Below are 26,999 nucleotides of genomic sequence, written 5' to 3' on the forward strand. Positions count from 1 at the left end.
GCACTCCGGAAGCTGTCTGGGATCACTCCTCCCACATCTGCACAGCACCAAGGAGCCTTTGGATGCCACTCTACGACAGCGCCTTAAAGCTGTCAGCGAGGTGTCATCCATCCCGAGACTCTACTGGCTCTCCTAGCCGTACCTCTCCCAGCACCAGCGAGATTTCAGGAGGGACACCAGCAGCCACTTCACCCAGTTTCGACAGTGACATGCCCAGAACAAACTGGAACTACACACAGAGGCCGTCCCCATGGCCAAGAAACAGATACAGGCATTTCTCTTTAGAGAAAAGGATTTCCAAGACCATCCAGAAGATTCAGGGCAATCTTGTGACCTTCCCTTACCCGCCAGAGCTCTTCATCTCCCTGTTCCTTCACAAACACTTCCTCCAGCTCCTGGTTCAGCCCTTCCAGGCTCCTATGCAAGCAGGGGCTGAGCCTCAAAATGGGAGAGGGAGAAAGGAAGCCTGAAGGAGAGTCCTGTAACAATCCAGAATGAAAGAAGTTCAGAGTTGTATCTGCACAAACTCAGCAGTTACGTCCTGTTCCCACAGCTCTCCCAAAACCTTCCAGGAGGCCGATGGGAGAAGACTGACAGCGGAGTCACGTGAACTCACTAACTGCAGATCAAAGCACAGGGACACACTGCAGAGGTGGGAGACGACAACAAAAATTCTGCCTTCTCAGGCATGACAGCAGAAGCCCGAGAAGGGTTTGGACACCTGCCCGAAAACATTTGCTCTCCACCTCACTAGGACACACAGTGACAGCAGAGCAGGGGGAGACGTGAACGTACCCTGAACGATCCAAGGACAGCATGGTCCCCCTGGAGCGGGGAGCTCTTCTCCTTTTCCTTGCCACTTCTGCCATTTAGCTTTGTTCGCTGGAGCTGCTGCTTCAGTTTGGCAATCTGGCAAACAGAGTTTCAGCTACAGAACCAGCCAAGCCAACACATCTCCACCAAAAAGGATCACACGCCTTGTCTCTCTCCTCCCCCTCTCCTCCACCCCACAGGGAAGTGCCAAAATAGAGACTGTTTCATCGCACAAGCAGCAGCTCCAGCCACCTCTCATGGATGGACCAGAGGTACCCGCAAGGCCTTGTCACAAACTGCCCCGCTGCAACGTGGGCAGTGCCGTTCCTCCAATGGACCTGGGTTATCTCCTGCCCACAGGCAGTTTGGAACCAGCCCCCTGGGACCCACGCACGCCATGACACCAAGGAGCAACGTTTCAGTGGAGCGACTGTACAACAGCTGCCTGCTAGAGGAAGCCAACGAGACTGGTCTTTGGTTGAACCACAGAGCGTTAGGGACAGGAACAAGGGTCTTGTCTCCAGTGGTATCCTGTCCTCCCACTCCCCTCCCACGCCAGCAGGAGCCTCCTACACGTCAGGAACTCAGGCAGGCCTTGCTCAAGCATCGGGAGTGGTCTGGTTTACCTCTCTGCGGTGATCTGTGCTACCCCAAGAAGCAGAACGTTTGTGGGCACTGGAGCTGGCTTTCCCCGCTTCCGCCTCATGCCAGGACACCGGAGTCTGAAGTGATGAGAAACACGGCTGAGAATAATCACAACATTTACTGGTTTGAGACTGGTGTGTAAGTGACTGACTACTGCCCGTTCACAGTCCTGCTCCAGTCTGCCCCCACAATACCCAGTAACACGCGTTGACGTGGCCACCTATTCGTATTTGCCAAAACAAAGTTATTTTGGCCAGATTTGTGCCTATCAGGACACTGGACCTCACAGACCTACAGGGCCAGAGACCTGCCCAGAAGTCAGCGGCCTGATCACCACAAGTATGCGGCGAGAAAAGCCACACCAAACCATTACCCCGGAGAAAAAAAAACCACAACCGCTCCCTGCGCCGCCGCCGCGTGACGCAGGGTTCCAGGCACTCGCTGCACGGAGAAGCGTTACCGGGAGGAAAAGCCTCACCCAACTGGGAGAACACGCAACGCTTCTGAGACCTCAGGCTCCCGCGTTGGAGCTCAAAGGCGTAACCAAAACCGGAGTCTGGACAGCAGACTGCCTGCTGCTGGAGCGCTGGGACAACCTGGCCGCCTCTCCGGCTCACATCCCACCGGCCGCTGGGCTGGCAGTTCTCAGCTGACCCTCTCCACGCCAAAAACCAGCCTCAGCACCAAGTTACACAGCTGTTTTCCGAGCCACAGCTACACTCTGGGTATCAATGGAAATCAGCAAGGGCTGTTAATCTGATCAGCAAAGGGTGTGAACTTCCTTCCCCGGAACTCGGCCCTCTCGGCAGAGCCATCGGAACAGTCCCAAGGCACATCGTTTTCAAGACCAGCCATCATTTTTTCCCCACCATCACATTTCAGTGCCTCTCAAAGCGCTCGCCCTGTGTCACCGCCGCCTGCCATTGCTGTGGGAGGCTTTGGATGATTCTTCCCTCCTCCATCCTCAGCGAGGAGCTGCCAGGAGGTGAGGGCCTGAGAACAGTTCCTCTCCGAGCAGCTTAACTGATCTCCCCAGAGGCTGCTGCAAGAACAGCAGCTGTTTCCAACAACCCTGTTGAGTCACAGGGATGACAGAAGCCTCTTCTCTCAAAACAGGTTTTAAAATCTATTTGCACCAAAGGAACAAGACAAGTTACCTACAGAGGTACCCAGTTTCCCTTCTGTAAAAGGACAGAGGTGATTTCTAGGGAGAAATCCAACCCCCTCCTGCCCTCAGAGGCCCTGACCGAAACCCCTCCTTACCCACAGCACTGCAGGCAGAGCACACTGCGCTCCCCACTGCAGCCGTGCGCTGTCTGGTCTCCGTTCTGCAGTGCCTGTAAGCAGCAGGCGTGGTGGCACAGGAGTTGTTCTGTTCAATTCACAGTTGAGAGAAGAAATTTGTTCAGCCTGAACCGTTGCTCAGAGTCCTGTGAGCTCCGAGCAGTCGGTCGCAGCCATCCCAGTGCTGCTGTGCCAGACAGAGCCAGGGAACAGCCCAACGCGACAGGAAACGCCATGGCACAGGCGTTTCAGCACATGGCACATCTGATCTCATTTCCTACCTCAAACATTCTCTCCTAAGCAACTCAAAACATCATTTTTTGGCCTTTATCCCAAAGCGTTGTGTCATTTCACGTCCCAGCAGATCACACACATAAGAAGGCGAAGGAGAAGAGACAACGGTCTGAGAGACAAGACCCTGTCCCACACCCTGCAAGAGGCAAGTCTGAACTCCAGCTGCTTTGCAGGACGTGATGGTCACTGGAAGCCCCCCCAGCCCCGTTTGAGAAGCCATTTAGTGCTCTGGGTGTGACAGCAACAGGCTGCACTGAGCGCTGCAGCGGTGCTCACGAAAAAATCGGGCCTAAAAAGGAAGAAGAGACACTGGTTGCGATAGGGAGGCCCGAGAACAGAGCACGCCGCATCCCACCGCTCGCAGGCAGGCCGTCGGGGCAGAAGGAAATTACAGCACCTTTTGTACTAACTGTGGCCAAACCGCTTCCTCAGAAAAAGGAGAGGAAAAAATAAAAGCTTTGCACAGCAAGATGAAGCCACAAGCTCCAACCCTGTGCAGCGCTGCCGCCATCCTCACCCCCACACCGAGCACCTGCAGCTCCGGCTCTCACTGAACCACCTTGTGATGGCAGATCTACAGCGCCCTGCAGAACAGCTGACCAGCAGCTGAGCCGGGAGGGCAGCAAACGTGCTGGCTGGCAGAGAAAGTCCCCAGTTTGGTAATTGCTGAGCCTGAAAACACGGAAGGAGTGGCAAAGTCCTGGAAGCTCCAAAGAGGAAGATTAGTTCACGCACAGGGCGGTCTGGACCCGAGGGGTTTATTCCCAGCTTTAACAGACAAGTCGTTTGACACACATGCTGGGTGAAACTGGGGAGAGCAGCGCTCCTTTCCCAGGCGTGTTGCAAGGCAGAATTAGCATCTGCAAGACCCTGGCAGATAAGGGGTGACAGCCTGGGGCACACCGGGCCCATTCCCTGCAGAAAGGAGCAGTCACAGGGATGAATTAACACAGTGCCATCTTCCATTCCGGGAAGGAGGAGGTGCCCCTCCTCACCAACCCTTTTCCCCAAAAGGGCCACACGCAAGAAAATCTAATTAGCCCCAGATTAAGTGTTCCCAGAATTGCTGATGAAGACAGAAAGGAAGAGTGTGCTTCCCTGACTCAGAAATAAAGTTAAATTCTTTCCCTTCCTTTCCAGCATGCCCTCTGCCCTCGGCAGTGCTCTTGGGCACTAGAACTGAAACAAAAGCAGGCAAGAATACTTTGGAAAAGGACAATGGAAGTCCGAATCCAATTGAGAATTTCCTGCAAACAGCCCAGTAATAAACTGTTGAATAGCAAAGATCAAACAGCAAGTTAACAGAGACTGAATGTGCTAAACAAACTGGGTAAGTAAAGGGATACTCTTATCCTTCTGAATTCCTCCAGCTCTGCAGAGGAGAGCACTGTTTGCTGCCATACAGGAATATTTACAGGTTGCTAAGAGTTCCTCGAGGTCTGGAGCTTTTCCATGCTACAGTGGAGCACTGCACAGTCTGAGAGTGAGCCCTTCTGTGGGAGCACCCCTGGCTTCTCCCAACGTGTGGCACACAGCCCGCCAGTCTTATATAAGGGCTTGGCCCAGAGCTGCAAGCCAGAGAGAAAAAAACAACAGAGCGTCGAGCCAGTACTGGAGCAGAAAGCCAGAGGCCATCTGCCTCCAAACAGGGCCAAGGAAATTCTAACTCTGCACCAAAGTGGAATCAATTGAAGCTGAGAAGCTATAAGGGAAAAAAAAAGCCTTCCTAGAAAGTTGCAGCTGGATGGATGGAAGTTCAACGCCTTCCCTGTTCACCTCCAGTTTACACAGCTCGTTTGCTCATCTGCAGCCCAGTCCTGGCTCAGAGATGTCACGGGCAGCCTGCAGGCGTTCGTACCTGGGTGGCTTTGTCGTTCATGCACCAAGTGGAAGCTCCTTCAGCGTCCCGCGGCCACTGTCCCACCAGATACGAGCCCACGATGGTGTCCAGCGACGAGGTGCGGCGCACACGGGGCTGCCGGGGACGGCAGGTCTTTTCAGCAGCAGTGGGAACGCTGGCTGGACAGGGGGGAAGAAAAGGAAATCAGATTTCCAAAGCTCAGATTCGGTAACAGCTGAATCAACAAGCCCACATAGAATCATAGAACAGTTTGAGTTGGAAGGGACCTCAAAGATCATCCAGTTCCAACCCCCCTGCCATGGGCAGGGACACCTTCCACTACACCAGGTTGCACAAAGCCCCATCCAACCTGGCCTTGAACACTTCCAGGGATGGGGCATCTACAACTTGCAAAGATCACAAGAAAGGAACCAGCAGCCTGAAGAAGCCCGTTTACTCTCTGGACACTGGAGTCCTCTTGCTTCCAATGTGCCCAGCGAGTTCCCACTCCCCCGAGAGCAGCAGCTCCTCTGTGCCAGGGCCATGGTGCTGCCCAGCCTCAGCGCGGGCAGTTTTGCTGCTCCAAGTCAGCTATCGAGAACCAGTGGCAGCAGAAACACCACTTCAGTAGGTCAGCAGGGGCTGGTGGGTTCCGTGCCCCACCTGCCCTCCTGCAGCGGAGCAGAGGGGAGCTGTGTTCACACTTGTCACCCACAGATTTGCTTCTCCACGAGAGGTTTTATTGCAGCCTCAGTGGCTGCGTGAAGCCATTGATTAAACATTCCAGCCCAAGTCGAGCAGGCTGCTGCACACCGAGTGAAATACTCGGCCTGTCCACATGCTTTTGCATGAGAAAAACACCCACTGTGTGCTCTGTAAGGTTGTATTTTTTACTACCTGGAGCACAACCCTTAGGGAATTCCAGGCTCTCACCCATGGTAAGACCCAAAAGTGAAAGGGAGCCTGTGTGCCTCAGTTTCCCCCAAGGAAGCGGTGTTATTACTAGCTCCCAGTTTCAAGGAGGCCAAGAGAATGTCTGCAAAGTTCTGGATTCTCCAGCGGGTCATCTGTAGGTGCCATCGGTAGGTGTGTGCATTCAGTTAGAAAGGCCAGAGAGGCAGATGTGCCACTGGTCACTGTCCCAGCCTGTCGCTCGCAGGGCCCGAGCTCAAACCCAGGGGCTCTGGCTCTGCCCAGCTTCCAGGAGACAGCTGCACCCCCCCCTCAGACATTGCTTTGCTAACAGTAGCCAGAGACACGACTAAGAGAAACGTTTGTAAATAAGACTAGTGTAAGTTTGTGTGTCAGGAATCCCAGAATCCCAGACTGGTTTGGGTTGGAAAGGACCTCAAAGACCACCCAGTTCCAACCCCCTGCCATGGGCAGCGACACCTTCCACTACACCAGGTTGCCCAAAGCCTCATCCAACCTGGCCTTGAACACTTCCAGGGATGGGGCAGCCACAGCTTCTCTGGGCAACCTGTGCCAGTGCCTCAGCACCCTCAGAGAGAAGAATTTCTTCCTTAGATCCAATCTAAATCTCCCCTGTTTCGGTTTAAAGCCGTTGCCCCCTGTCCTGTCACTACTCGCCCTTGTCCAAAGCCCCTCTCCAATGATGCACAATTCCATCGCGAGGAGCGAGAGCCAAGCGTCTCTCCCAGCAGGAGACACTTTGCTGCACCTTCCACTTCCCCTCCACCGCGTACCAGCTCCAAACTCGACGTGGGTAACGCGCGGCCCGCGGGCAGGCAGCACGACCGTCCTCTCCTGCAGCCCTGTCGTCACCGCTGCAGCTGAGAAAAGCTGTTATCGCCAAAACCAAAAAGGTGGCAAGAAAGAGGCACGTTGGAGCCAGCAGGAAGGTCTGTTTGCATTTCATTTTGATTAGACATGCAAATCACCCATTAGAACCAGCCCTGTGGCCTCCTGGCAAGATATTAAGGCCCCGCGCAGCGCTCTGCTCCGGGTGCTTTGTGTACAGACCTTCTCTCCTTCCTCCCCAAACGCGGGCATGGCAGGCAGGCAGAGTCACCCACACCAAAACCAGCCTTGGAACTATTAAGCACCGTGTTTTGTTTGCCAAATACCTCTGCACACAAAGGTGCTGCAGCACCCAGGGCAGGCTCACAGCCGAGACTGCTCCAGGGACTGTTAAATCCATCTTTTTATCAGCTAAAATACCATTTTGGCAGTGGAACTGGAGCTCTAGGTGAGGAAAAGGTAGGAACAAAACGCCACGTGGGAGGGCAAGAGAAGCATGAGTCCCTGCACGACAGCCACACCTCAGAAGGTCCACACTGGATTAAAGGCTTATTGTGCCAGGCCCAGCTGGCATTCCCAGGCACACTCCCTGCTCCCACCAGTTAACAGCCTACGACATCTACCACTAATTTAGAAACTCGTTAGTATCTGCAGCTTCCTCTGCAGTGCCTCAGTGCCCCCACGGGCTATGGCACTTGCATCTCCATTACATATGACTTCAGCTGCCTCTTCCTCTCCCGCTGCTCTCCCCACCAGGCTGCTGGCAGAAGAACTGAAGGCTCCAGCTACAGGGCAGCCCCTGTCCCACACTGCTCTGGCAGCACATGTGCCCCCCCCGAGCTCTTCAGGAGGCCCCCCCTTGATCAAGCCAGGGCATCCAGCGTGACTGGGGTCACCTTCACACTCCAAACCAGCCTGGAGGGACCTCAAGAATGGCCATGACCACGAGCAGAGACACAGCCTTGCACGGTGACCGCTGCATCGTGCACGAGGGCTGGCACACACCCAAAGCAAGAGCTGCTGTTCCTTTTCATGAATTACAACTCCACTATCAACCAACCCAGCTCGTTTTTAAGCAGCACGGAGGAGCCCAAAAGGCAGGGGGCAGCTGGGAGAAGCCGGGCAGCAGGGCAGGGTGCTGCTGGAAGCAGGTTACTCCTCCTGAGGGTGCAAAGGCTGCGTGCACGGCATGGCATGCCGGGCACGAGGAGGAGGGCGCGTGAGAAGCAGGGTGGAGCGTCCTGTTTACAGCTCGGTGCTATTATCATCCCCCCCGTGCCGTACCCGGGCTGCACAGCTGCCACCTGGCCACAGGCTCTGGAGCTGGTCCAAGGCAGCTCCACGGCTGAGAAGCGTCAGGTTGTGGCGTTTTAACTTTTCAGGCGACGGCAAAGGCGCTGCAGATAACAGAACCGATAACAGAACCGTCGCCGTATCTCCGGGAGCCACCCAGCTGCCTCCGACTGCTGCACGAGGAGCCACGACTCGGAGACCAGTGCCACGCGTGTGTTTGGAAATAAGAAAATTTTCAGTACTGGAGTTCTAGATTTCCAGTCTCCTGAGTCTTTCCCAACCACATCAACGCTGGGGAGCTCAGGGCTTCCTAAACTGTCTCTTTACGTCAGCCAACCTCTGTGTCTACAAGGAGAAAATGGAAGTCTTCAGTAAACTTTTAAAAATTTGCAGGGACGCTTTTCAACAAGGAATACTTACGGCCGAGTCAAAAAACGATGGCAAGCAAAACTAAAGTTCCCATTACTACTTTCTTTGGAGTTGTAAAACTTTTTTCCTTCCCTCTCCAGATTTCACCCTGGGGAAACTGACCCTGTAATATCACAAGAATGTTTAGAAATTTAGGGACATGCTGTTCAGACCCTGACATTTTTGGAATACGTCCCTGCAAAGGTCTATCTTAAAGTGATGAAGCATAAAATAACAGCCCATGTTTAAAAATAATCAGCTTCCAAGTTAACCATGGAACGACAGGCTGTCTGAGGCAGCTTTCCCTGCGTTCCGTAACACCTCACGGGTTTGGATGCAGCTTTCAGTTCACTGGCCTAAGCAAGAGTTTAAGCTTTCCAGAGAGAATTTGTCACAGAGTTTGAGCTGAGATGGAACCTCAGCAACTCTGTCAGTAATCAACCTACGCAGACATCCTCCACCTCAGTGCAACAGAAATTGCCACTAATTATTCACGTTCTGCATCAGCTTCCCCCATCTACACCTTTTAGTGCTCTTTAGGACACACATCCCGTTCAGGCAACGCTCCCGATGGGATGGATGGACACAGTAAGATAACACAAGTGCCCAAGCTAAATTTCTCATGGGCCTGTCCAACCACAGCAGGACCCTGAGACACAGAAACATCTCTTAGAGGCAAAATATTCACACCAAGCCAGGCTGCTGGATGTGTATCGGTGTCCCATACTGCACTCAAGCACCACTTCCTTGATCTCTAACATCCTCCTGGACAATCTAGCCAAGATCTCTACACAAAACATTTGTTTTTTGCCTGACAGCTACTCACGACACCGCTGACGTGGCACAAGCAGAAGGGACACAGTGCTGTGGTGGTTGCCAGGGCAGGAGCTCTGACAGCAGAACGGAAACAAGCTCTCCTACCATGCCAGAGCATGAAAAGAGCACCTTATGTTCATCTGAAGGACTTTACTGCTTAACGAGCTGCAGCTCTAAGCAACAGTTTTGGTGCAGAGCAGGTCTTGGCCATAGCACCACCCTGAGCTCGCTGGCTCCGATCCCACAGAGCAGGAGGTGAGGTTGGTAAACAGCAAGAAAACCAGCATCTTCCCTTCTCTTCTTTTTAAAAAATTTAACTGGACAAGAGACTCATGCAGGAGTTCCACAGGATGTTAGGAACAGCGATCCACAAACCACACCAGGGAATCCATCTAACCTCATTCTGAAAGATGGTACTTGATCAGAAAACCTATCTCCTCTGAGGACCAAAACCACTTTAACTGGGCAATTCCAGTACAGTGACTGGGAGCGGAAGTGTTGGTGAAACAAAGATCAAAACTGAAGCTTCAACGTTATAACCCGTTTAAATCTCATCTTCATTTCTCTGCAGTTTCATAACGGTGCATCAAGTCACCTGACAGGTTGTTGCCAAAGAGGACAAGAAATTCTCAGCAGCAAGCAAACTTCAGAAATTTATCCTCAGTTTTTATTTATTTTTCCAGGTGGAACAGGTAAAGGAAATTGTGTGTCCTGACTGCTGCACTGAGCAGATGCAACAGAATCAGCCTGCCTTTTCCAACGCTGTGCCTATGACTGCACCCTCTCCACGTTCAGAAGAAACATGAAGATTGAAGAAGCCACGCGGGCGACCATTGCAGTCAGCCCAGGCACTTCCTCGGGCACGCCAAAGCACTGCTGTTGTGTGCTGCTTCTGCAAAAGCACCCCCAGAGCAGACCTTCATCTACCCCACAACCTGAAAACAACACGGGATCACGCAAGGAGTAGGTGCTTTTGCTCCGAGAATCCCAGAAAGCCTCAAAGGAGACAAACAGTTTTACTTGATCTTAATGAAAAATCCCATGCTTAGCACAGTACAGAAATCTGCAAACGTGTCAGAAACCAGAAGCTTTTCACAGGAATCCATGGCATGGTCAGAGTTGACTACCAAGACAGGAATGAAGGCAAGACCAAGAGCTGGAGAGGTGTCGTAATGAAAGTTCTCAGAAGCTGGCGAGAAAAAGAATATCCTCTCCACAGAGGCAGCTACTGACAGGTCTTTAGAAGTGGAGGAGACAAGGGGCAGATGTCAAACTTTAACCAGAAACGGAGCAGGAGATCCAGAGAAGTCTGCCAGAACATGTGTGCTCAAGGTATCAAAGGACAAGCGAGGCTGTAAATCCACCATCTGAGGGGTCACCACAAGAACCTCACCAGAAAACGAAGCCAAGCAGGCGTGCAGAGATGATGTCCAGTACAAGACAGGTGGCAGGCTGACTGCGAGCAAACTTGGAAGGCTGGACACACCGTCTGCACCTTCTAGAAAAAGGAAAAAGATCTCCCTTTATCTCAAAAGCAAGAAAGGAAAAGTTATATTCAGTGGTAACTCAACGGGGAAGAAGAATGCACTAAGGCAACCAGCTGTAATTGATACGTATGGGTAGAGAAAAGGAACAATTTGAATGATAAGGGGCTTCAGAGAAGAGAATGAACCTGGAATTTACAGGCAGATTAAAAGGTAAAATACACAACCCTCAGCTGCTGCTGCAAAGAAAGTTGAGCATCCACAGCATCTGTCATTGAGTCTTTTCACCTGAAGTCTCTGCAAAGGAAGTCTTCTACATCTCCCTCTTGCAGCGTTTTAAAATTATAATCCATTTGCCTTTAAAGAAGATGCACGACCAAAGGGAAACTCACACCCATGCCAGGATGGGATTTCACAGCTCTTTGCTCACTTCAGTAAACATTAATACAGAAATGCAAAACCCTCAGAGCACTGAAATCCACTGCACCTTCCGGTGAGGAGGCAGAAGCTGTGGTTAAACCACTCTGCCCCTCATGACTCTTGCTCAAACTGCACGCGCACAGCCCACGACACCCAAAAAAGTACCCGCTATTCCCAAAGCACAGCCCTCTACGAAGCCAAGAACCTTCCTCCGCTTCAGCACTTGACCAACGCAGAAAGGAGCAACCCACCGAGGGGTGGGGGGACATCAGGAAAGCAGAAGAGTCAAGGGATCCTACAAAGACACCTCCGGGTTGGGAAGCTGGATTCCCATCTGGAATTGCCCCAAAAGCTTTGCTGAACTGGCCCCGAGGGCTTCACAACCAGCCCTGGAGCACAAAGGAAGAAATTCCAGGCTTTGTCATCACTCCCCTCGTTACAGCTGTACAAGAGTCCAGCTGGAGAGAGCTGCCCAAAGGACGCAGCATCTGCAGATATCGTTGAAGGAAATTAATAGGGGACACCAGCAGTTCAAGCTGCCTTTTTTTAATTTTTTTGGACACAGACATTGTTAAACAGCAACTCTGCAGCTCAAGGCCTGAAACTGAACATCCAGTTGATGGAGGAAAAGAGCTGAACTCTTCACCTTCAATTTAATTCCTTCAAAGTTTGTTTTTCAAATGAGAAAACAATCTGAAGAATTTCAACATCCTCAAAGTCTTTGGTTGAAGTGCACGTTTCCTAGATCTGGCCTGATGCAAGGCACCGCCTTGGTGGGATCTCCAAGCAAGCCCACCTCTTACCCTCTGCTACAGGCTGGGAGTGCTTCTGGACTGGCTTTAACCTCCGAAATTTAAGCAAGAACTAGGAAAAAAACAGATGGGCAGGCAGCCTCTCATGAACAATGAGAGTGGCTTAGAAACAAGCAAAAACTTGTTCAAACATTAGATCTTTAGGACTTGTTCACTCCGATCCTGGAGAACAGAGATGACTAAGGAGCTACCAGGATCATCCATGTCACCCGTATCAGAAGAGTGAAACCCAAACAATGAAGACGGAGCTGTGGGTTTGGGTTTTTTTCCCTTTTTTTGTTAACTCTGCGTAAATCAACTCCTGATAAGCATCTAGGAATCGAAATCGTTTTAAAAGGCAGGGCTCTGGCTCTCAAGATGAGAAACTTTTGATTCTCAAGCCCCTGGAAGTCTTCCAGTAGAGAAAACAGAGTAAGACATCCTTGATATTTCCTACAGTTACAAACAAGGAAAAAGGTGGTTTCCTGTCCTTTCTATACATATAACTACATAAATCCCACCAACACTTGATGACAAGCCCTCTTCCCAGACCCAGCGTCACCTTCATCTGCCTGCAGGGCCCAGCGTGAAGCTACTGAAACCACTTTTCAGCAAGGAAAAAAACTAAAATAAATCCCAACATCTGATAGACCTTTCCATTACCTTCCCAGTGCCTTGTCTAACTGGGAAGCAGGACACCCAAGCTAACCTGAGCTCGGTGTTGTAGCTGGCCTCAGCAGTGTAAGCACAGCAGCATTATGCATACGAGAGTTGCACGCAGCAGCCTCGGGCTCAAGCATGCCAGGAGCTGTACAAACTCTGCAATTCCTGTTGGAGAACACTTCCAGCCTGAAAGGATGAAACACAAACTATGAGAAACCGAGGCACGGGGAGGAGAAGTGGCCTGCCCAGAGTCATGCAGCAGGTTCCAGGCAAGCATGGAAAAAATTATCTCCCGTTATTTTCAAAGAATGGGCTAACCACACAATCTTCTTTGATATTTTCCTCATTTCCTGCACAGTCGAACCCTGCATTATCAGGTGGTTTGAATGGCAGCACCACAAGCTTCATTTTTCATGCAAAAAAGGCCTGTTTAGTATAAATTCCAAGGAGGAATATTTTTACAGGCTCAATGCTATGGGTCTGTCTTGGAAATCTTTCTTGTAAAACCATGAATCCCACTAAATCATCCTTTTAAACTGCAGGAGCCATGAGGGAAGTGCCAGGATTGGCTCAGTGGAGTCGATGCTGCCATTTTCACAGCGTTTCGACATCCAAGCTCTGCACAAAGGAACTCGCTGCACTTTGGTGCCCGACATTATTTCTCTCGCAGGGCCAGGCCAAGTACTTGTTTTTCCCTTCGCACCACGCAGTCAGACAGTAAAACATTTACCACACCTGGAAAAGAACAGCTGCTTCTCTGCACAAATACGTGTCCACGTTCCTTCAGTTCTCTACTCACCCCACAAATGTTGAAAACGTCACTTGTGGTCCATGTTAGATAAGCCCCAGCTGAAAGGACGATTCACAAATAAAAATCCATCCAGGGTAAACGATCTGAGAGCTTCCTAGTTCCTCTGGAGCGTTCTGCTGTAGGAGGGACAGATCCAACTGACTGCACAGTCCCATCCCTTCCCCCTGCAAATTTGTTTTTAAATGTCACCCCCAGCATTTCAGAGCAGGGAAAAACTTGTTTCACCCACAGAATGTCAACACAAGTCAAGATTTGTTATAGATGTGTCCTTTGTTTCCCCTTTCCCACACCCGTATCCAGAGGCTAACGAACTGGGAGCAGCAAGTTTAGATGGAAGGGATGATCCATATCAGCTGAGGGCTGCAATGCCATGACTTGGGCTCCAATTACTGTGGGAGAAACTCGTTCTACACCAAACAAAGCCACCTGCAAGGCTCTGCCTCCACACCTGAGCCACGTGTTGTACTCACTTGTGTTCTACACAAAGACTGACTTGATTCCTTGGGACAGAGGCAGGATTCTTCCTGCCTAGCGCAGCAGCAGGACACCTTCAAGATTTTCCCATCCCTCGACCAGTCCCTACATAACTATTTTTCCCCATTACAGCTCCCTGCTTGTGCTTAACCCTTTAATTCTACCTGCCTGCTTGCCCACAGCAAAGCCTTAAAGGCTGAGGCAGAATTACTTAACAGTGACAAATCTCCAAATTCAGAAATGCAAAGTTTGTCAGAGCAGCTGTTTGCACAGTGCAGCAGCACAATTTTCCCATGACAGTACTCTGCAGCCTCACTTGAGGGTTTTTGGTGTTAAAATTCTTCAACAGGGAAACAATCAAAGTGCTACTACTGCTGAGATACCCCTTCTCTACGATGGAATTTTTCACTTTCAAGTTGGGTGCAGAATTTAAACATTATGAACCTCTGCATCCCTTGTTCATTTGCTTAAGCACCCCCTGAAAAACTACAGGTGTTGAACTGCATAAAAGACAACTCAAGAACAGACACCACAAACATCTAGACTGCTATTTTGGTAATGAAAGCCTTTAGACCCATCCCTCAGGATACAAAACCCCATCAGATACCAGCTGCTAAAGCAAACAGTAAGGCCTGAAGAACTTAAAGATACTCAACTAGTAAGATGGAGGGGGGGGAGGAGACCCCCTACACTCCTTACGAGACGCCTGCATCAAAGGAAAGAAGAGGAGACAGATATTGTGACCAGCTCTGCTGCATCACTACCAGGTAGGCAGCAATCCCACGGCACTTTCAAGTGGTAAACTGACATTTTTATTTCTAAAGAAACATTTTCATTTGGCTAAACATACACTCAGACAGTATTGCCTACCAACAGTGTTCCACTCGTCTGCTTCCATAATATACACCAGGCCCAGGGTTAATTCGGATACCAAATAAAGATATTTGGCAGACTGCTCACTTAGTCTCTCTAGCAGGATCCACAGGGCAAAAACAACTGGACATCTCAAAAACAGGCAAGCAACAAAATCCCATCTAGATGAGTCAGCTCAGCCAACAGTAACTTCCTGAAAAGCTAAAAGGCACCACATCATCCTGGGGTTGAAGATGTGGTGGTAGGGAAAATGGTGAATTTCTCTGAATTCTGGTGAAGACATACTGTTAATAAAGCTTTGGTTTCACAGAGGGTTAACATGAAATACAAGACACAGGTCTTGCCAAAGCCATTCCTGAAACCCCTGAATCAACCATACAGGTGAAGATGTGCATGTCTGCATCTCACTGCTGTTCCTCTCCTGTGCCACACCGTCCCTGATAAACAGGCAGACAGGCAGCTGCAGTTACCCTTTCTCCTCCCAAGAAACCTACTCCAACACTTTTTGGAAAAAGCAGTTGGTAGGTAACTCCCGGTGCAGCTATTCATCTCCTCTCACCTGCTAGGAGTGAAGGAGCCTGCTCAGCTGGTAACATATGACATCACTTTGCTTTTCCACTATATTCCATCTTCTCCTTCTCTGTGCATGAACCAATTCAGATGACTAAGCTACTTACTGGCTCATGTTCACAAAACGTTATGTTCACCAATGAGTTCATCAACTAAAATTCAAGCTGCAATTTAAATAATCCTATTTTTTCTAGTGTCACACTGAAAAAAAAAATTAAAAAAAAAAGAGGCACAGACCTCTCGCTGTCTTGCTTGAGAAAATCAGGTTTCAGACCTGCAATGCTTGATGAGGACAGGGGTTACACCCAGCCAGCGGATTGGTAAGTGTGAAGGCAGGCACGGAAACTCTCTGACCAGCACGTGCTTCCGTGTGGGCTTTGGAGGAAACGACTGAGCCACAAGCAGCACGAGCATGGCCGTTAACCGGCTTGAACTTCAAAGTCCCCACAAAGCTCACCTCACCCCAGAGAACACGTAACCTGCCAGTGTCACAGCACCTGCAGAGCTCCAACTGCCCCAGCAGCCACCCCTGAGCCACCTGATGCGGCATCAATGGATGCAACAGGGATGGCACCCGAGGAGGATCAAACACGGGCACACTACGTGCTTCACCACCAAAAGCCACATCACTGAAGAGATAAGGAATTTAAAAAAAAAAAACACACACCGACCCCAGTGACACACATCAGATTCACCACTAGAAGTCCTGACATCCTGGATTTCTAAACCACTCAACTCCCTTTAAAATATTCTCAGACCTCCTTCCCGGCATTCCCCAGCTCCAGCTCTTCCTTTTAACAGAAGCCCTTTGAGAGCCTCAGCAGCTGCTCCTCATCTCAATGGGATCCTCTATTATCAGAGCAGCTGCAGGATCAGACCCCGGATCGCCCTGCACCTCTTCTTCCAAAAGCCTAAGCCAGAAGCACCGAGATCCCAGCAGCAGCCACCACGCAGCTCCAGAGCAATTCAAAGGAGGAAAGATGTGATAAAGCTCCAGACTTCCATGCTCCCAAAAGGCAGGAGCAAAACTCTGAGATTACGAATCACCAGGATACCAGTTTTGGTTAAACTCTGCCAGTTTACTGCTACAGCTCCCACACATGCAGGGAGCAACGTGAAGCTTTCAGAGTGATGAGGAATGGAAACTTAAACACTTCCAGAACTGTAGATGAAATGACTATGATCAAGAGGAAAAATCCAAGCTCCCAGAGCCTGAACAGCGAGGCATGGAGCCAGGAAGAAATGAAGACCAGCAATTCTGGTTCCTGCCTGCAGAGCTCCGGCCGTTTGGCCTTCAGAAAGCTGCGTGGTATCTCACCACGCTGTGGAGCAGGTACAACACAGAGCTCGAACACAACCAGGAGATCACAGGCAGCCTGGCTCTCCTTTCGTTGAGATTTGCTTTATTTTCTTTCTAATATCTGAAGCTGCCAAGTTAATCGCCCTATTAGCAGCACTTCCACCTCGATTTCTGCTTACTGCTGAGAGGGAAGGAGAGACTAGCACTCAACAGAATTTATTTCATTAGCTCGTTTCAAGTGTAAATTGAGCAAAAAGGTTTTTAATAGCTTTCCTAATCAATACCATCCCCGCCAGTGGCAGGAATGACTGGAAGTCCCAAGCAGTGAAAGGCACAACGCTTCGGGAAGGGTCATTAATTCTCATTCTAGGATGGGATCCTACAAATCTGCAAAGCAGATTAAACAGCCGCTGCGTTGAACAAGAGACCAGCGCTCCGAACAGATGCCACCAAGATCAGCTGGCCCAAAGCTTGACAAATATTTCTCTCTGCTCCAGGAGTCTGTTCAGTCTTACATTTAACCCAAAAAGTGTTTCATTACCGTTTTAATACTTCTTGAGATAACGAACCACCAAGCAAAAACACAACACCCAAAAGCAGTCCCATCAACAGCCAAAAGTAACACGTACCTCGAAACAAGCCACAGGCCGTGATTAGGTCATCAAAAAGTTATATTTAAATAAGCATTGCTGAAGCGGCCAGAAAAAACTCGGTAACGCAATTAGGGATAAATTGCCATTAGCACAAATCGAATTATCGCTCCTTTATCAAACCAGATCATAAAGCACAGGGCTTTTTTTTGCTAGCCCACCTCCGCACGGGCAGCTCGCTGTCCCGAGAGCCCGGAGCCCCCCCGGAGGCAGCTCCGTTGACCCCGCGGGGCCGGAGATCAAAGCTCACACCTCGCGCGTGTGATCGCAGCCCACGGGCGGCGATTTAAAGGGCTCGGTTGTTGCGGTTTGAAGCTGTTCCTTCACTCATTGTCCGCGGTGTCGTATCCTCCCCGCTCCCCGCCCCGGTTTTGTGTTCGCCTCTCCTCTACCCTCAGTTCTCTCGTTTCTTTTTCACTTCCACCCACGCAGCATCAATCCGGAGAGGCCTCCACAGCACACGGCAGCGTCCGCTACCCCCAGCGCTGCCTCCGTGGCCCCGGGTGGAACGGGACGTGCCGGCGCAGAGCAGCACCGTGCCCCCGCGCTGCAAGGGCCGAGCCGGACTCCTCCTCGGCCTCCTCTCAGCTGCCAGGGCGCGGGGCGAAGCGGCGCTCTCCGGCGGAGCGGTCCGCACCAGCACCGGCCGCTCCGCGCCCCCGGGAGATACCGCTGGGGACGGGTGGAGCGGCTCTTGGTACCGTTTCGGACCCCACCCTGGGCCCGTCCGCCGCTCCCGGTGCCCCGCTGGGTGCGGGGGACACGCGGGCTGCCCGTCCGCAGCCCCGCGGCTGCCTACGGACCCGGCTGTGCACCGGGGGCGCCCGCCGCCTCCCGCCGTTACCTGCCCGGCCCCCGTCTCCGCGACGCTGCTGGAGCTGGAAGGGGACGGTGGCGCGGAGCGGCTGCAGCCCCCCCGCGCCGCCGCGGCAGCAGGAGCCGCTCGCCCCCGCCATGCCCGGCCCGCCGCACCGACACCCCCCCGCCGCCAGCGCCACTTATCCGCGCGCCGGGGCGGGGCCGGCGGGAGGAGCCCGGCGATCATTGGGTGTCCGCAGCGAAACGGCCCGCCCCTCCGAGCGGCAGCCAATGAGAACTCTGTGCGAGCTCCTCCCCCGCACACGCTGTAACGGTAACCAATCACAAACTCGGCCACCCTGAAGAGGCGTCATCCCTCGCGCCAGAGCCAATCAAAGAGGGAAGGGCACGCTCAAGCCGCGCCCTCCCTCCCACCCCGTGCCAGCGGCAGAACCAATCGTAACACGGCATAGCTGCGCCACGCCCCCTGTGCAGCGAGGAACCAATCGCAGCCCTCCTCTAACGCCCCGCCCCTTCCCCGCGAAGACTAATCAGAGAACCCGGCAGTGCGTCCGCCGGGTCACGTGGGCGGGCCGGTTTCTCTTTCACCGCGGGATAATGGCGGCGGCGGCCGGGCCCGCCTCGTCCCGGGGCGCGGCCACGGCGGGAGCCACAGGGCCCCGCCGGCCCGGGCCTCCGCGGCGCCCGGGGAGGCGGCGAGCCGCGCTTCCCCGCAGCAGGGGCTACGCTGGACGCGGAGACAAAAGAAAAAGGCAGGAAGCTTAACCCAGCCGAAACTGCGGAGCAGGTTCCCGGCGCTAACTTAAGTTTTTTAGATTAGAAAAACCTGTCGTGGAAAATCCTAATACGAGTTTTACTGCTGAGTGAACTTCCAGTTTCGTGCACCCCCCAGCCATGGGAAATTCCAAGACATCTTGCCACAGCCCCTTCTCCCAGGCCGAATTAAGAGGGGTTTTTTTAAAAAATACATATATATAGCTGGGAAAAGAAGAAATCAAAAGGTGAAGTTGGGTTTTTCGGTGCTGGTCGTGAACAGCTCTGTTGGACACAGGGGATACGGTTCCGTGGGGCTGGAGGGGCGCAGGATCAGGCACACTGCCCCCCTGCTCCTGTTCTCCATTTTGTTCCCAGGACATGACTCACTTCCCAGCCTGCCTTCAGGATCGACCCTTCACCAGGAGGTGGACGAGGACCCTTCCCCTTTGGCTCCCTGTCTTTCCCAGCAGGCCTTTGCAAAGTGACCTTCAGTGAGCTGAAGTTTCCAGAAAACTTTTGTTCCTTCCACTGTCCGCCACCTCATGTCCCCTGTACGGATCAACTGCCACTTAAAAGAGCGGGATAAAACCCGAGAACACAGACCCACCCATGGGCCCACAACAGAGGCCGTAGGGAACATGGCCTCGGGAATGACAAAGTCAAAGCTCTGCACAGGGCCACAGGAAAAGCCAAGCGCTCAGGATTCAGGATGCCAAGGATCTGGGGGAGGCAAAGCTGAAGCTTTAAGTACTAAAGATAGTTTTTCCCCAGGGCTAAGCGTTTGGGAGTCCGGCCCCATAGCCTTTTTCATGCTTTGGTTCCTCCAAGGTGCTCAACTTCCATTTGTCCCTGCAGTCTCACACCTGGAGGTGAAGAGGGAAAGGTCCTTCCGCTGCCCAGGGTGCTCAGCAGCCCCTCACCCACCATCCTCTGACCTTCCGTGTAACTTCTGATCACGTACATCTTCCTTTAAACCTTATATTCCACCAATGTTGTCTGATTTCTTCAGAAGACATCACAACATGCAGGCTTTTTTTCCTTTAGTCCCCTAAAACACATTTTTAGTCTAGCTAGTCCTCAAATAAAGGTTGTCACGTTGCACCCTTTCCACCTGACACACCTCCACTACACCCACCAGCAGACTCCACCTGCCACGGGCCCAGGCCCACATTCTGCCCGCGGACGGACGCGGTTACGGGTGTAAGGGAGGGAACATCTGTCCAAGGGAGAAGGGTGGGGCTGATCTCTCCAACCCAGGAGCCTGAGAAACCCTGGCATGGCTAGATAAGGAGAGGGGGGACAGGGTGAGGTGGCAAAGTAGCCTGGGCTTCGTGCCAGCCTCTCTGGAGAGGAGAGGCTGTGCCAGCAGCAGACAGCTCGTCTCCCCCTGCGGCTATCACAGCAGCGCAGCGCTCCTCATCCTCCTCCTGTATCTCTCTGCTCACGAGTGCAGCTGCTTCTGTTTGCGCATACTCAGGCAACAGATGGGACCCCAGACAGTGCCACCGTCTCACCTCTAGAAAAACCCTGGCGGGAGGAAGAGGATTGCGATCCCACAGTTACTGAAGGAAAGGACAGAACGTAACTCCTGATGGAAGCAAGGATGAGACAAACCACAGCTCTGGTTAGTGGAGCTCTGTAAACAAACAGAACGCCACCCACCAAACCAATCCTCCCTATCTCTTCCCGCAAGGAGCGCTGCCAGACCTCTGATAAGGTGGAAAGCAGTCACACAGGGAGGCACAGCGACCTCTGCTCAGGACTGTCCAAGGGTAGGGAACATTCCAGAACAGCAGCAGTGCTACAGGGCATTCCTGAGTTAACAGCATCCACCAGAAGACAGCTCAAGGATTTCTCCGGTCACTTAAGCTTACAGCCTCAAATTAAGTTTTAAACTAAACAAGGGTCCTCAGAAGTCTCCGTTCTCACAACAGTTCTTCCCATCTCAGCTTCCACTGCAGCAGCCAGGTAAAACCATGCTCAGCTGATCTTGGAAACCTGGCAACTACTCCGCATACAGACATTTCTTCAAGTCAAAGACACTCTTCCTGAAAATATTTCCATCCCAAGGAAAGAAAGAAACAGGAAATTAAATGTCAGAAAAGAAATGGAGAGAGAACGACCAAAATACAGGTGTTCAAAAAGAACATAAAACTGCAATGAAAAATAGTTACAAATGCCAAACAAAGGAGCTTTGACCATATTTTCTCACGGACGGACTGGTAGCTCAACTTTTCTAGGAACCCACCGGAGTCAGTCCTTCCAATCTAGAAATTCAAATTCCCCTTTCAGTTTCTCTGCCACACTGGCTTTTTATGGCACTGCAGTTGGAACCCAATACCCACAGCTGGCACAAACTAAAACTCTTCTCTCCTCTGTGCTGTTTCGTTTCAGCACAACAGAGGTCACACAGCTGTGCCTCTGCCTGTTCCCACCGTATCTCAGGCTATAAATACAGCGAGGAATACTGAAAAAAAATATTCAAGTGGTTCAGCACGACTAAGCTAAGCACCACTCCATCTCAAGTCCACGTTTTGCTTTCACCAAACGCTTCCTACAAGGTTTAAAACCCCACATTTTGCTTTATGAGGTAAGAAGAGACCAGAAAGCACCAGCTGTTACCCATTAAACAGGCTACAGCATTCCAGCTCTATCAGCCAGCCAAGTTTGGCCCATTTGCAGCAACAGGCCCTTCTGTGTCTTTCCCCAACACAGACACACACGGAGCAAGCACTATAAAATTTAAGTTCCCACCTTCCTGCAGGCTATGCTCAAGCCCACACCGTGCAGTCATCTCCCCGTAATTAAGGCTCTCTAACGATGTGCTGCACAGCGGCAGAAGTAACCCAATCTTTCACAATTGCTCAAGGGCTGCAGGTCAAGGATCCAGCTTCTCATCATGCTCTGCCTGCTCATTTCCAGCGCTTTGCCACAGCAGCTCCTGCAGCCTTCTCTCCTTGCACGGACCGAGCTGACCGACCACACCACCAGTTAACCGTTCCCAGTTTTCAGAGCCTCAGAGAGCCATCAGCAAACGCCACAGAGCTTCAGATCTATCAAATATATTTCATGGCTATGGACCAACCCATTCAGCACGTTCCAGAAAAATCACCTCTCAACACTCCAGCACTGTCCAGTCCCTCAGGATCTAGGGGTTTGCAGGAGAATATTTTTGTGTAACAGGTCTGGCCTTCCCTTCCCCATGGGACCCCTCCGAGTGCACCCTGCCAGGCAGCCCAGAACTGCTACCAACCACTCTGTAGCTTTATGCCAGCATCACTCGAGGGGGTGACAGGCAAAGAGGAAGCATGTAAGGCTCAAGAGCCGCCACTGCAGTCCCATCATTCCGGTCCAGCGCTCAAGTCCTAAATGAAAATTGTATTTCTGGCTGTTTGCTATGGGTAGGAGGGAGATTTAAAAGTCCTGATCAGCTAAGCATGAACATGGAAGATCAAAGGGTCATTCAGCATACAAGCTAAGCTTTCCCTCATTGTCCTTGAACAAAATTCCTCTCCCTCTAAACTGTGGAGTAAAATGCCTGCCTGTCTGCCTCCCACTCTATCCCCAAGAGAGATGGCTGCATTTCACCACCGGACAGTTTCTGCACTCAAATGTTTTGAGATGAAAAGCTCTAAAGAGCAGCAAGATAAATAAAACTGCAGTTTATTAAAAGAGACTAAAAGATTATTCAGCAGACCAGCCAAGCTATTTCACAGTCTGGTCATGCTTGCAGTGCAAACAGTGGGAGTTTTGGGAACAGAGCACAAGCCCTGCTAAGAGTAAGGAGACATTATGAAATAGATCATTTTCACCAAGCCACGGAAACGCAGGAAACCTCTCCTCATAGTACGAATCACCAATATACCAGCAAGAAAGAGTGCACTTAGAAGCAATCACTGATGTCCAGCACTGCCAACATCTTAACAGAGCATGTGAAAGAATACAAGGAGAGCAAGTCAGTCCAGTACCAACAAACCAGTTCAAACCAGGTGAGGGACAGCAAGTCTCCTACCTGCTGTTGCAGCATCCTCTGCTTGGGCTCCTTTCTACCCACTACAGGAGCCATCGGATCACCCCATTGCTGTGACCCTGCAGCTTCTCCTGCTGGAAAACAGACACAGCAGGGATGACGTTTATCCTCCCTTTGGGATCCTTTCGTCATACGCTTGCAGAAGTTTGGGCACGTGATTTCCAATTTTCTTTTCTATCAGCATTAGTGCTGATGGCATTCCAGGCAATCCCCTGCTTTGTGCCAGGCTGTGCATCCATGCAGGAGCTGGCATGGGACAGTTGGAAGTGACACACAAAGGTTGTCTGCGGCAGGACACAATACACCCAGGGGACACCAGGACTTGTGACCTATGCTGGTAGATCCCAGATATCTCATCCTAAGAGATGATCTTGTTGGCTAATTCCTGAATCCATGTGGTTGGGCATGGAAGGAGAAACATTAGAATCATGGAATGGTTTGGGTTGGAAGGGACCTCAAAGATCATCCAGTTCCAAACCCTCTGCCACAGGCAGGGACACCTTCCACTACACCAGGCTGCTCAAAGCCCCATCCAACCTGGCCTTGAACACTTCCAGGGATGGGGCAGCCACAGCTTCTTTGGGCAACCTGTGCCAGTGCCTCACCACCACCCTCAGAGGGAAGAATTTCTTCCTTATATCCAATCTAAATCTCCCCTCTTTCAGTTTAAATCCATTGCCTCTTGTCCTGTCACTCCACGCCCTTGTCCAAAGCCCCTCTCCAGCTTTCCTGTAGGCCCCCTTTAAGTACTGGAAGGCTGCGATAAGATCACTCCAGATTAGAGACATCGTAAGATTTTCCAGAATACTATGGGCTGCATTAGATGTAAAATGTTCATCGTTAAGGACTGACAGTTTGCTTAGGAGAATGGGTGTTAAAGAAGCACCATGTTTTTAGGATAGGCAAAGCCATGGTTCCTCAGTTTGTGTCAGCAATCAGAGCTCTGGCTCACCCACCAGCTGCTGCCTGGCACTGCCTTTCTATTTCCTGAAGCCAAACTAGATTAGAAAAGTGCTAGGGACATATAGATACAAGGCAGTCCCAAGACACGCTCCCAAACAAGTGCTGCTGAACTTTTCCAGCACATGGAACTTACAAATTTGGAAGAACAGGTAAATAAAATGCTGTGGTAACAACTGGCACAATGTAATTAGGAAAAAATGCAGACGCTGAAGAAAACAACCTACTTGGCTCACCTCGGCGCTCGGCAAGCCAGAAGTTGATATGGGAAGAAACTTTTTTCTTATTTTTTTTTTTTTTTCATGAATAATTACAAAACCAGGAGTTTCAAAAGGAAATCAACAGTTCCAGCTGGCACATCAGCCTTATCCTGGGAATGGCCATCTTGCAGCAGCACAATTCTAATGGGACACAAACCCCTGGGAGCAGTAACATTGCTCACCCCCATCTTTACTTAACTGACACGCTTCAAGACAGACAACATGGGTGTTTTTTAATTCGAGGTATAAAGGACAGTGATGGTATCACATAATACAAACTGGTGTAAAAGCTACTGCTCCCATTTTGTGATCTGCTTCCTCCAGATATATCCTCTTGTTCTCCATCCATTCCGTACTGGCAACTTGAATTCAGTCTGATGTTTCTTTGGCTCCTTCACTGTTAAGGCATAGAGCTAACCAGTCTCCCAGGTCACTAAGGGAAAGATAAACCTGCCCAAACAGAGGAGAAGCCAAATTGATGCATATTTGATATCAGAATAAGTCAGACCATCCCAGTAATGGTGTGGCTCAATACACCAAACTGGTAGTAGTTTGTCCTCGAAATCATTTTGCCTAGCTCTGGTTCTTACTTCCACCTTGTCTCACTACAATTCTCTTACTCTTTGTCTTGAGGCTGCTGATTTTCTTGACCCTTGGCTGTGCATCCAAACATACTGCACCTGTTAGTTTGGGATGACATTTGGTTTCTCTGTTACCTGCCTCCTATTTTCACTCTGGATCTAAACAGCAGGCACATCCTAAATTATCCCTCCACCTCCACTACTGCAGGCAACTACCTACCTGAGGCACAGAATGTGGCGATTTGAGACCACTCGAACTAGTGGAGCAAGCAAAGACAAATTCTGTCCCTGCTATAGCCACACACAATCTGCTCTGAATATTCCCAAAGCTCTTACTACAGTTCAGATATTCATGTCAACTGGAAACTGTGCTAAAAAGTCTGTGGCTCGCTGCCCATAGTGCCACAATCAGTTTTATAAAAAAGAATTGCCCACAGGACAGGTTCAGAAATGCCAAACAGGATAAAGTTTCACCTTTACTTCCCACATCAGTGTCATTTTTGGTGACAAATCTTTCTTACACCTGTGAAAGTTTGTGCCATCAGGCTGAACAACATGAGCAGAGTTTTCCTTTAAGGAAGCACGCAGTGGAGTTGATTGATTAGGAAGCAAGGCATTCACATCAGTGCCAGGCAGTTGGAGAGCACTGCCTAGACTGGAAGGAATGTATTAAAGGAGCAGATCACAAATCCAAAGCAGACAAGAGAATTGAAAAAAATAACCCATTTTGGGAGTAACAGGACAAGGATGGCATAAAAATATCTGGCCTATCAATAGAGTTCAGTCATGCCAGGGCAAAACGTACTTTTATTTCAACTATTAAAATAATTATATTACACTATGAGACCCAGGGGAGAGAGGGAGGGGACCAGGAAGTGCGGCTATATTCAGATGTAACTAAGTGAAAAACTTCTGCTTTCAGCAAAACTCAGACTGGATCTTTTTTTCCATTACACTAAAAAAAAAAAAAAAAAAGAGATGTAGGCCAAACTGGATTGACCCTGCTCCCGATACCAGAAAACACAGGCTCCACTCAGATGTTTGAATGCCAGAGACCCAGGGAAAGAGCAAGTGCATGGATTCTGTTCAAGCTGACTGAAACATCTCTGTCCTTCTACAGTTAGTTGTGCTCTGCAAGACTTTCAGCTCAACGCATGGTACAGAGTCACAATTCTCCATACAAGGGTTTCTGTGACTATTTTTACTACAAGTCAGTCTCCATTCAAATCCAAACCAGCTTCAGGCTTTAAAGAAATAACACACACACCCCCCAGCTGTTCGCTGAACCGTCTGCAAACATATCCTCTCCAAACTGGAGCTCCCCTGATGTGCAACAGCTGACGAGTAAAATGAAAGTAAAATACACTATGCCAATCTGCAAACAAACCCCACAGCCTAGACTGGCTTTGGCACTGTGCCTGTCTGAATTCGAGACGTGTTCCTGCTGTGTTTGCTTCTGAACTGCACCAAGGCCCACTGGGGAGGTGGCTTCTTCAGCTGTAAACAGAAGTCCAGACTCAAAGGCACGCAGGGCCAAGCTTGTTGCTAGCCCAGGTTCCACAGCAGACTTTCCACCACCTTAAATTCTGTGCCTTGCACCTCCTACCACTTGCACACATATATCTGCATTTAACCTGGCTGCACATCGCTGACAACACTTTGTCAAGAACCAAGTTCAAGTTTCTCAGCTAGTGACAGAATAGTTGCGGCTCCAGCCCCCACTCAGAGCCAGGCCAATGGAGATCAGGTTGCTCAGGCCCTGTCCAAAAATACAGCCAGCAAACAGCAGTAACCCTCAGTTATTCTAGATTAAAAGTGCCCTAGTGAGAGACAGTGATGCACTCTCACATGGGTCTTTAAGACACATCAAATTGGATCAGGAATTCTTCAAGCTTGGCTCCAGAGGTTCCCTGATACTGCTCTTACTGCCCAGACCTACCACACCTAAAACTCAAACATTTGAAAATATTAACCTGAAACACAAACCAGAGGGAAGTCTCCTCTACTCACCTTCTGAAGATGAAGGGACAAGAAGCAGCCATCTTGGATCTTCCTATCTGTGTACCAGTGCTCTGGATTTTTGCAGCACTCCGGCATTGTCCTGGCCTTTCTGTAACTCTGGCCCCCAGAGCTGGGCTGAGGCGATGCCTAAAAGCAAGTAAGATTTATTCCAGTAGAGCACTTGAGGTAGTTTTATGGTATTCTTTCATTCTACACCATTTCCCTTCCTTGCCTTCAAACACGCTCAAGTAGGTAACGCAGCCCTGCAGGAACGCATCACGGCAAAGAACACCCGGAGCAAGGAAAGTGAATGCTTTAACATCTATAAAGCACTCGGAAACTGAGACCTCAAGCACTTGACAAGCATTTCTTCTGCTTCAGAAGAGTTTCTACCACTAATAT

General features: G+C 50.6%; 1 protein-coding gene across 10 annotated transcripts in view; it reads right to left on the minus strand.

The window, feature by feature from the left end:
* Positions 1–26,999, minus strand: part of FAM117A (family with sequence similarity 117 member A) — a 33,191-nt gene that overhangs the window by 2,837 nt on the left and 3,355 nt on the right. For 4 of the 10 annotated variants that reach the window (XM_086626747.1, XM_086626745.1, XM_086626743.1 and 1 more), the window contains 6 exons: positions 26,607–26,744; positions 12,559–13,361; positions 4,895–5,055; positions 1,440–1,556; positions 796–909; positions 345–479 (listed from right to left, as the gene is read on the minus strand). In XM_086626747.1, the coding sequence (XP_086482873.1) occupies positions 345–479; positions 796–909; positions 1,440–1,556; positions 4,895–5,055; positions 12,559–12,649 (618 nt within the window). In that variant the 5' untranslated portion in view covers positions 12,650–13,361; positions 26,607–26,744. Of the gene's footprint in view, positions 1–344; positions 480–795; positions 910–1,439; positions 1,557–4,894; positions 5,056–12,558; positions 17,707–22,777; positions 22,870–26,606; positions 26,745–26,999 lie in introns of those variants that run through there. The other 6 variants (XM_086626748.1, XM_086626746.1, XM_086626751.1 and 3 more) reach the window with 6 other exon arrangements.

The sequence above is a fragment of the Tauraco erythrolophus genome, chromosome 25, assembly GCF_009769465.1.
Source record: "Tauraco erythrolophus isolate bTauEry1 chromosome 25, bTauEry1.pri, whole genome shotgun sequence".
Lineage (NCBI taxonomy): Eukaryota > Metazoa > Chordata > Aves > Musophagiformes > Musophagidae > Tauraco > Tauraco erythrolophus.